The following is an 11762-nucleotide window of genomic DNA, read 5'->3' as shown; positions in this document are numbered from 1 at the left end:
ACATATTAAAGTCTATAATCCTCATCTCTATTTCATGTCCTAGCAACAATTTATTTTTCACACTAAAATAAAAATTTTACAATTACATAAATACAGCAATTATATCACACTTAAGATTAAAATAATTCTTTTAAACTGTCAGTAAAGCAATTACCTTCAAAATTTTTGGATGGCTTATAAGCATAATTTTTGACAATCATCTTAATAAGATTCATACATTGCACAATGAATCGTTCAAATGTAACGCCTTCACCAACTTCTGTAAAAACATAGCTTACAGAAAATTCCAGTGATCTCTGAATTAGAGGAGTAAATGAAAAGGGATGCTGATCCAAGAAGTCTAAAAGCTGTAAAAAAAGTAAAAATAAAATAAATAAAAACTAAAATGTATTTTCCCCAAATTCATATTGGAATATAATCACTTCAATTATAACTTTACCAACAATCATTTAGCAGTCTGAACCTTAATGTGGAGTCTACGTTCACTCAGTTTTACACGTATCATAACCCTTCTTGAGGCACATCATATAATGTGGATTATGTTAGATTATATCTCATAATAAGAACTTTCTATTATTTTCAGTACAAAAACCAAAACAGACCCAATTCATACTTAATTTTATAACAATGGGTAAATATGATACAAAATGCTTAAATATGCAACAGATAGACCTTTAAAAGTAACAGACTAAGACAAAGAATTTAAATATTATCTTCCCTTTCCCATATGAACTATATTTTAATGTATCATGTAGCTGACGAGGGAGACGTCTTCTTTATAGAAGAATTTCAGCTAATAAATGCAAAAGGAATAACAGACTTAGAATGCCATCATTTTGTAACTCCTGATCAAATAACGGATCTAGGCAAATGACGATCAACGCTGTTAAAATAGGAGAAAAAGCTGCTAAGGAAAGCTGATAGATCACTCATCAATCTTAACCACAGAAAAAGAAACCAATGAAAACAAAGACACAACATACCAGAATCTCTGGGACACATTTAAAGCAGTGTGTAGAGGAAAATTGACAGCACTAAATGAACACAAGAGAAAGCAGGAAAGATCTAAAATTGACACCCTAACGTCACAATTAAAAGAACTAGAAAAGCAAGAGCAAACAAATTCAAAAGCTGGAAGAAGGCAAGAAATAACTAAGATTAGAGCTGAATTGAAGGAGATAGGGACACAAAAAACCTTTCAAAAAAATCAATGAATCCAGGAGCTGGTTTTTTTGAAAAGATCAACAAAAGTGATAGACCACTAGCAAGACTAACAAAGAAGAAAAGAGAGAAGAATCAAATAGATGAAATAAAAAATGATAAAGGGGATATCACCACCGATCCCACAGAAATACAAACATCAGAGAACACTGTAAACACCTCTACGCATATAAACTAGAAAATCTAGAAGAAATGCATAAATTCCTGGACACATACACCCTCCCAAGACTAAACCAGTAAGAAGCTGAATCACTGAATAGACCAATAACAGGCTCTGAAATTGAGGCAATAATCAATAGCCTACCAACCAAAAAAAGTCCCAAACCTGACAGATTCACAGTCGAATTCTACCATAGGTACAAAGAGGAGCTAGTATCATTCCTTCTGAAACTATTCCAATTAATAGAAAAAGAGGGAATCCTCCCTAACTCTTTTTATAAAGCCAGCATCATCCTGATACCAAAGTCTCACAGAGATACAACAACAAAAAAAGAATTTTAGACCAATATCCCTGATGAATATCGATGTGAAAATCCTCAATAAAATAATGGCAAACCGAATCCAGCAGCACATCAAAAAGCTTATCCACCATGATCAAGTGGGCTTCATCCCTGGGATGCAAGGCTGGTTCAACATATGCATAAACGTGTCAGTCACATAAACTGAACCAAAGACGAAAACCACATGATTATCTCAACAGATGCAGAAAAGGCCTTTGACAAAATTCAACAGCCTTTCATGCTAAAAATTCTCAATAAACTAGGTATTGATGGAACGTATTGATGGAATGTATCTCAAAATAATAAGAGCTATTTATGACAAACCCACAGCCAATATCATACTGAACGGACAAAAACTGAAAGCATTCCCTTTGAAAACTGGCACAAGACAGGGATGTCCTCTCTCACCACTCCTATTCAACACAATGTTGGAAGTTCTGGCCATGGCAATCAGGCAGGAGAAAGAAATAAATGGTATTCAATTAGGAAAAGAGGAAGTCAAATTGTCCCTGTTTGCAGATGACATGATTGTATATTTAGAAAACCCCATCATCTCAGCCCAAAATCTCCTTAAGCGGATTAGCAACTTCAGCAACATCTCAGGATACAAAATTAAGTGCAAAAATCACAAGCATTCCTACCTATATATCAATAACTGACAAACAGAGAGCCAAATCATAAGTGAACTCTCATTCACAATTACTTCATATAGAACAAAATACCTAGGAATCCAACTTACAAGGGATGTGAAGGACCTCTTCAAGGAGAACTACAAACCACTGCTCAATGAAATAAAAGAGGACACAAACAAATGCAAGAATATTCTATGCTCATGGATAGGAAGAATTAATATCATGAAAATGGCCATACTGCCCAAAGTAATTTATAGATTCAATGCCATCCCCATCAAGCTACCAATGACTTTCTTCCAGAATTGGAAAAAACTGCTTTAAAGTTCATATGGAACCAAAAAAGAGCCCGCATTGCCAAGGCAGTCCTAAGCAAAAAGAACAAAGCTGGAGGCATCACGCTACCTGACTTTAAACTATACTACAAGGCTACAGTAACCAAAACAGCATGGTACTGGTATCAAAACAGAGATATAGATCAATGGAACAGAACACAGTCCTCAGAAATACCACCACACATCTACAGCCATCTGATCTTTGACAAACCTGACAAAAACAAGAAATGGGGAAAGGATTCCTACTGAACAAATTGTGCTGGGAAAACTGGCTAGCCATACGTAGAAAGCTGAAATTGGATCCCTTCCTTACACCTTACACAAAAATTAATTCAAGATGGATTAAAGACTTAAATGTTAGACCCAAAACCATAAACACCCTAGAAGAAAACCTAGGCAATACCATTCAGGACACAGGTATGGGCAAAGACTTCATGACTAAAACACCAAAAGCGATGGCAACAAAAGCCAAAATTGACATATGGGATCTAATTAAACTAAAGAGCTTCTGCACAGCAAAAGAAACTACCATCAGAGTGAACAGGCAACCTACAGAATGGGAGAAAATTTTCACAATCTACGCATTTGACAAAAGGCTAATATCCAGAATCTACAAAGAACCTAAAGAAATTCACAAGAAAAAATCAACCAACCCTATCAAAAAGTGGGCAAAGGATATGAACAGACACTTCTCAAAAGAAGACATTTATGTAGCCAACAGACACATGAAAAAATGCTCATCATCACTCAGCATCAGAGAAATGCAAATCAAAACCACAATGAGATACCATCTCACACCAGTTAGAATGGCAATCATTAAAAAGTCAGGAAACAACAGGTGCTGGAGAGGATGTGGAGAAACAGGAACACTTTTACACTGTTGGTGCGAGTATAAACTAATTCAACCATTGTGGAAGACAGTGTGGCAATTCCTCAAGGATCTAGAACTAGAAATACCATTTGACCCAGCCATCCCGTTACTGGGGATATACCCAAAGGATTATAAAATCATGCTACTATAAAGACACAGGCATACATATGTTTATTGCGGCACTATTCACAATAGCAAAGACTTGGAATCAACCCAAACGTCCATTAGTGATAGACTGGATTAAGAAAATGTGGCACATATACACCATGGAATACTATGCAGCCATAAAAAAGGATGAGTTCATGTCCTTTTGTAGGGATGGTTTCATCATTCTGAGCAAACTATTGCAAGGACAGAAAACCAAACACCGCATGTTCTCACTCATAGGTAGGAATCGAACAATGAGAAAACTTGGACACAGGGTGGCAAACATCACACACCCGGGCCTGTCGTGGGGTGGGGGAATGGGGGAGGGATAGCATTAGGAGAAACACCTAATGTAAATGACGAGTTAATGGGTACAGCCAATTAACATGGCACAATTATACATATGTAATAAACCTGCACATTGTGCACATGTACCCTAGAATTTAAAGTACAATTAAAAAAAAAAAGAAAAAAGAGACAACCAGACATTGTGTGCCATATTGCATGTGTGCATGTCGTACAATACACAGCAATACTTATAACGTATTCTTGCCATCCCTGCCCTATCCCCACAAAAAAGCCTGCCAGTGACTAAGCCTCTACATCTAACTACCAACTTATAAGAAATATGGGAGAACTGTGGAGACTAAAGAACATGTTTAAAAAAGCATATGGAGACAGAAACAATCAAATTCAAAACATGAAAAAGTACAGAAAATTACCTGTTACCTCAAGAAATAACAGCAAGGAAATAACTTTGGAATAGATGGAAAGGGAGCTGATGCAACTTGAATACTGATTCAAACAAACTATAAAGAATTCATGAGACAATCGGAGATATCTAAAATCTGACTAGAGATTTAAATGACATTAAGAAGCTATCACTATGTTTTAAATATAATAATTGTGTTAAGATCCTATTTTAAAAAAATAAAACAGGCCAGGTGTAGTGCTCATGCCTGTAATCCCAGCACTCTGGGAGGTGGAGGTGGGTGGATCACTTGAGCCCAGAAGTTCAAAACCAGCCTGGGCAACATGGCAAAACCCTATCCCTACCAAAAATACAAAAATTTAGCTGCGCGTGGTGGCAGGTGCCTCTGGTCCCAGCTACTTAGGAGGCTGAGGTGGAAGGATCACTTGAGCCCACAAGGCAGAGGCTGCAGTGAGACAAGCTCACACCACTGCACTCCAGCCTGGGTGACAGAGTAAGACCCCATCTCAAAACACACCCACACACAAAACAAAACAAAACAAACAAAACCCTACCACTTAAAGACACACACTCAACTATTTACAGATAATGCTAAATAATATCTGGGATTTGATTTAAAATAACCAGCAAGGATGGGAGGGGAAAGAAGCACAAAGACAAAGTAAGACTGACTGTGGCCATATGTTGGTAATAGCTGCTGAGTGATGATGTTATGAAGACTCAAAGTTACTCAATTCTATTTATAGTAACTTTATCGTATTTTGAAATATTCTAATTTAAAAAGCTTTAACAAATTCTTAGAGATCATAAATATGAATTTCATAAGTGAAATTGCTTCCAACATGTTATGTAAAGTAGAATTACAGATACCGTCTATCCATGTCATTACCTTAAGAAAGAGCTGAAAGAAGTGAAAAATCCCACAGCTAAATAAATGTGTTTTCTAAAAGAGATCATCCAAATAATGCTCTTTAACTTTTACTTATGTAATTGATATACTGAGTAGGGACTGTGAGGTAGCAGAGCTGCAGGCAAGTGTCAGTGATACATACTGTATAGTCCTCTTTGACTAAGCACATCATCCTGTTTTACTTTGCTTTGTGATTTTTTAACAGAGAATCTGAGTCAATTTGATACTGTATCTTGGAAGATTAGGTGAACTTCTGTTGTTGAGGCTACTTGGAACAAGAGAAACAAAGACAACTGAAACTAAAGGTAATTACTACCTAAAACACAAAGATAAAAAATAGCTCATTTCTGCTCCTTTTCTCCCCTCCCAGGGAATAAGCAACCCCTCCCCTATTATCGAATCTTTAATTAAAAAGGGAAATAGATTACAGATTGAGGTATTCCCACCTGTCTTCGAGTACCTATTTTACTGCAAGCAGTCCCCAAGCTAGGTCTTTCTAACTGCTGTAACCCAATTTTTGCACTTCTCCCAATCCTTCAAGCCCAAAATTTCATAAAAATTAATGTTTTATAAAATGTAATTATGCACATTGCCTACCACAGTGCACCCCCTATAATTCCACTCAAAAGATGCTTAGTATGGACGAAGATAGTCTGATGGTCATTCTGAATATACTGACTTCCTGTCTGCTACATTTGTTCTGCTTCTAGCTGAACTGCACTGCTATCTTCTTTATCTCCACTTTCTCCAGTGGGTCAAAGAATAACGAGTTTAGAGGAATCAAATACTCTAATATTAGAATTGATTTTTTATGTATCAAGGTGACTTACACTATGACATGTTATATAATTTAATTATTATATGTATTCTAAAGTACATATAAAAGCAATTTTTAGCTTTCCTATAAGGAGTCAGAACATAGGTTTCCTTACACTAAAGTGAAAATGGTTATAAAAATATCATTTTCCCTTCTAAATTTGAATGTGTATTATATTTGAGAAAACAAGTTTTTTAAAAACTTACCACTTTAGTAAAAAGAATGATGGTCTTTTCCAGTCTATCTCTACACACATTATCTGTACCTATGCTTCTACCTGTTAAAAATACATTTCAAATATTAGTAGAAGTTAATATTCTGTAAGTTCACAACCAAGACAACATCAAAACTTTCACAAAAATAATATTGCTGGTTTTATTTTTGCATATTATGCATTATGACTTCATTATTTAAAAAGCAATACCAAGATTTACACCGAATGACACAGTAGCCCTCTGTGCCACATTATACAAAATTAATCCCAATATATGAACTGAACTCATTTTTATAGTAAAAGAATAGTCGTTTTAGCAATGAATCATGGATAACATTTAAAAGCTAAATGTCACAGCTGAAGTACAACACACATGTGTAAAATAAAGCACTCAAGGAGTAACATACTCATTATCATTTTTCCTGTATCTTCTGACAAATTGATTCTGATAATTTCCCTGGCGTGATTTTTTTTTGTACATTCAGAACAATGTCCACCAGCTCATCAGCTACTCTGCTCTCTAATAATACTCTTCATATTCTGTTTGTTCATTTGTCTTATTCTCTCCTGGAAGGGTTTGTATTCTTCCTTCTGCCACGCCCACAAGGATGGCAGAGAAAAATGACTATTTTTAGAAAACGTAACTTACACAATATGAACATTCCTGCATGCATATCTTTGCATGCATAGTACCCAGAACAGTGTCTGCCAAAAGGCTCAATAACGTTTTACTAAATTGAAACTGACTAACATAAAACAATCAGTAGCTCCTTAAAAGAGAGTAGACCAAGATATCTTCTCAGGACAGCAAATCCCCAAACACACACACACACACACACAATTTGTGCGTGCACACATGTGTATGTCCAAATAAAGGTGCTTACAATCACATGGAAGAAGAAGATAACAAACAGACCACCAGTAAAATACAACACAAATATAAATGCTATAGTCTCTCACATGGGACAGTGAATAATAAAGGATACTAAAGATAAGCCACTGGAGGTTAATGAACAAGGGATTTACAAAATGAAACTGTCAGTTAAGGAAATTTATATCACAGTGATATGCAGCAAATACTAAAAGCGAAAGAGTCTATAAGAAGTCTAAACAGGATTTGGCATATAGTCTATAGGTAATATTTGTTATACATATGACTGTTGTGAACATCTGCCTGGAAAGGGGTAGCCGCAGAAGAAATATAGAAAGGGGAACGAACACAAAATAGATTTTTTTTTTTTTCTTGAGACGGGGTTTGTTCTGTCACCCAGTTTGAAGTGTAGTGGTGAGATCACTGCTCACTACAGCCTCAACCTCCCAGGCTCAATCAATCCTTCTTGAGTAGCTGGGACTTCAGGCACACACCACCATGCCTGGCTAACTTTCTAATATTTTTTGTAGAGACAGGGTTTCATCATGCTGCCCAGGCTGGTCTCCAACCCCTGGGCTCAAGCGATCCATTCGCCTCGGCATTCCAAAGTGCTGGGGTTACAGGCGTGAGTCACCACGTCTGGCCTCAGGGAAATCTTTTTTTAAAAATCTATTCTGGTCAGGCAAGCTGGCTCACACCTGTAATTCCAACACTTTGGGAGATGAAGGTGGGCGGATCGCTTTAGCCCAGGAGTTTGAGACCAGCCTGGCAACAAGGCAAATTCCTCTACACTCATTACCAGTACAGTAGTCTCCTCTTAGTTTTGCCTTCCCCAGTATCAGGTGCCTGCAGTCAATCACAATCCAAAAATATTAAATAGAAAATTCCATAAATAAACCATTCTTAGGTTTCCAATTGTGCAGCATTCTGAGTATGGTGATAAATCTCAAGTTGGCCCCCTCTGTCCTGCCCCAGATGAGAATCCTCCCTTTGTCCAGCAAACCCCGGCTATATAACCTACCCGCCTGTTAATCACTTAGTAGTCACTTTGGATATTAGCTCGAAAAAGCATAGTACACATAGGGTTTGGTACTATCTGTGGTTTCAAGCATCCGCTGTAGGTCTTGGTTTGTAGTCCAAGGAGGGAATTCTGTACATGAGACAAAGGGTAAGCTTCTAACTTAACTTCAGAAAGTTGATACAAAATACTCATTTTAGCTACATATAGGATCTCTGCAGCTATCACGTGCTCACTCAGGGGGGCAATTTGACAAGAGACACTTTCTCCAGATTTACAAGTGCGCACCAGAAGCTATTAATGAATAAGTATCTATTAATCCTTCATTAATCCTAGCTATTAATGAATAAAAATTCTACAGTAAAAAGGACTGCAATGAAAGTACTTACTGCATTCCAGAAACTGTTTTAGACGTTCAAATATTCCATGTAAAAAACCCTAGAAAAGAGTATTATTTGAAATATCTCAATTTACTGTTATAAACATTTACCTTGTACCCTTTTCAGGGATACTAAAACAAATCTATTACATCACTTTAAAAAGTTAGCTGAAGAAAAATAAGTTAAAATTAGTTAAGCAAAAAACAATTCACTATTACAAACAAGGAAATAACTATAGTATTTCACCTCTTCAATATCTCCTTTAGTTACATAAATCACTTTGCAACAAATAAAAAATTACTTTCTAAGCATCCTGTTTCACTAAACACTCTCTATTCTCCTTACTTTGCTTTAATTTTTCTTCACAGGCTTTAAATCCCTTGAAATATTGCATTTGTCCATTTATTATGTGGCTCCTTACATTAGAATATAAGCTCCTTGAGAGCCAGAACTGTGCTCTGTTTACTGCTTTATCCCAGAATCCTGGAACATTGTTACACCACAGTTCTTAACTCCAAGTATATGACACATTGGTCCTCAGATACTAGTATTAGATAGGCATCAACATATACTGGCTAGGTCTAACGGACCATTATTTTTGAAAACATATGCGAAGATATGTTTTGAATAATTAACAGGAATAAATAAAAAGAAATAGTGAAAAAAATTAAAATTTTTAACAAGAATTTAAACATAGAAGACATCTTTGTATCAATAAATGTTGGCATATAAACATCATAAAAGATGTCACACACTCTATTAGCAAATGAAGTGGTCTCGTTTTGTCATGAAATACTGGACGATGGTGGCTTTCCTGGAAAATAATTAACTCTAGAATGCTACAATTCCTCTCTATCCTCAGAAATATATTGTTCATTCATCAATTCTTGAGTTTGAGAAAATTCAACTAGGATACCATTATCTGAAGACTTAGTGTCTGAGATTTTACTTAGACAATTTCATTGTTAACATTTGAGTCGAGAGTACTGCTCTCAGACTCTGAATACATGTCCACTGACTCATCAAAAACTAGTAAACCTTTTCCTCTGTCAATTTCCTTCCCTCTCTGTCATTTCAGGTAGAAAATGTAAAATTCTGAATTCTCAACTATATTAAATAAAAGCTAAAAGCAGAGTAAAATGAATGTTTCCAATCTTCCTTTATACTTTCCAGAAATGGGACGCAATACAATTAATACAATTTAATTGTGTTAAATTAATTTAATTGGCAACACAATTAAAAGAAGAAAACTTCAGGATGACAACTTCACTACTGCATCATCTTCCATTTTCATACTATTTCTGTTTTTAAAGCATAGTTGACAATAATTTATAATGAAAAAGTAATAACATAACAATGAAACAGCAAAAGGTTTCAATATAAAAGAATAAGATCACTAAGAGATCCCATGTCTCTTAAATTTATAAAAGGGTCCAATAGTCCTATTCCCCAAAGAAAGTAAAAAATTATAAAGGCCACCGATTTTAAAAGCCCTCATATCAATGTGCCTGCCTTCAGAGCCCAGAATCTCACCACTGTCATGTATCATTTCTTCAGCATCTTTTAAGCTCTCTGTTGTTTTTAAGATTTTTAGGCCAGGTGTGGTGGCTCACGCCTTTAATCCCAGCACTCTGGGAGGCCGAGGCGGGTGGATCACCTGAGGTCAGGAGTTCGAGGCCAGCCTGGCCAACATGGAGAAACCCTGCCTCTACTAAAAATACAAAAACTTAGCTGGACGTGGTGGTGCACCCCATAGTCCCATCTACTCAGGAGGCTGAGGCAGGATAATCGCTTGACCTTGGGAGGCAGAGGTTGCAGTGAGCCAAGATCACGCCATTGCACTCCAGCCTGGGCAACAGAGTGAGACTGTCTCCAAAAAAAAAAAAAAGAAAAAGATTTTTATATTATTTGAAACGTTGTCCTTAATTTGTTAAGATTTTATTCTCTAATTGATTGATATACCTTAATTATTAAATGCTACAATAAGGCATTTATAACTTAGTAAAGGTTGACATATGATTTATGCAAACAGAAGACTCTTAAGGCAAAGCCAAAGCTCACAAAATATCAGTGATAGCCCAAGTAAACCACTATTTCAACTCATAGGAATATAAATCAAATCAATTCATTTTCACTTAAAAAAAGATAAACATAATATTCTAGTTAATATAATGAGAGTAATATTGCATATAATTCCTGAGGCTTTTGACATATTGCTTCTAACATAAAGGATTTATTCATTAAACAAATAACGATTGAGAATTTACTATATGAAAAAGACTGTTCCAAGCTCCAAGTCAGAGAGAATAAAACAAAACCCCCGCCTTCATGGAATTTATACATTCTAGTGAGGGAATTGAAAGGGAGTTGTCAAGTTGGTTTCTCAAAAATCTTTTTTGGCAGTATGGCAATTAAAGTGCATCTGGATTTAAACTGAGACTTGATATCTTTCAGCAATTTGGTAATATGTATCAATACTGTGGAGGTGCATATGCTTAACCCAACACTTTCAATTCTAGGAATTTATCCTAAAGAGATTAGAAAACCACATAACAGTTACCTAAATGTTCACTCCATATCTTTTATCAAAAATGAGAAACTGAGAACCTGTATGTCCATCAACAGATAATTGTGTAAGTACATTATAAGAATCCTATATTAATATCTCTTTTGTAAAAAATTAGTCTACTGACACTAATCATATGAATGTACCATACAATCATTTTTAAAATAACATGTAGCAACAATACAACTGACAAGGGAAAACTATCTATAATATGCTTAGTTTGTCTTTAAAATGAAAGTAAGGAAACAACAAGTAAATATTATCCCATTTGTATCAAATTGAGTGAGAAGGTCTATCCAGAATAATATGCATAAAATGTCTTCAAGGATATTTATAAACTTCAGCAGTATCTCTGAAGAGTAAGATTATAAGTGATTTTTTAGTTTCTTTTTCTGAAATTTTTAATTTAAAAAAAAAAGCATGTCAATTTTCATAAAATGAAATAACCATTAGGCCGGGCGCGTAATCCCAGCACTTTGGGAGGCCGAGGCGGGTGGATCACGAGGTCAGGAGATCGAGACCCTCCTGGCTAACACGGTGAAACCTCGTTTCTACTAAAAATTACAAAAAA

General features: G+C 35.7%; 1 protein-coding gene across 3 annotated transcripts in view; it reads right to left on the bottom strand.

Moving 5' to 3' along the window:
• Window positions 1-11762, bottom strand: part of IPO11 (importin 11) — a 229452-nt gene that overhangs the window by 158053 nt on the left and 59637 nt on the right. For all 3 annotated transcript variants that reach the window (XM_033179672.1, XM_033179675.1, XM_033179673.1), the window contains 3 exons: window positions 8635-8683; window positions 6349-6419; window positions 155-347 (listed from right to left, as the gene is read on the bottom strand). In XM_033179672.1, the coding sequence (XP_033035563.1) occupies window positions 155-347; window positions 6349-6419; window positions 8635-8683 (313 nt within the window). The remainder of the gene's footprint in view (window positions 1-154; window positions 348-6348; window positions 6420-8634; window positions 8684-11762) is intronic.

This window comes from Trachypithecus francoisi, unplaced genomic scaffold, assembly GCF_009764315.1.
Source record: "Trachypithecus francoisi isolate TF-2019V2 unplaced genomic scaffold, Tfra_2.0 Lachesis_group2, whole genome shotgun sequence".
Taxonomy (NCBI): Eukaryota; Metazoa; Chordata; class Mammalia; order Primates; family Cercopithecidae; genus Trachypithecus; species Trachypithecus francoisi.
The sequence above is the reverse complement of the archived record's forward strand: the minus strand, read 5'-3'. Positions and strand labels throughout refer to the sequence as shown.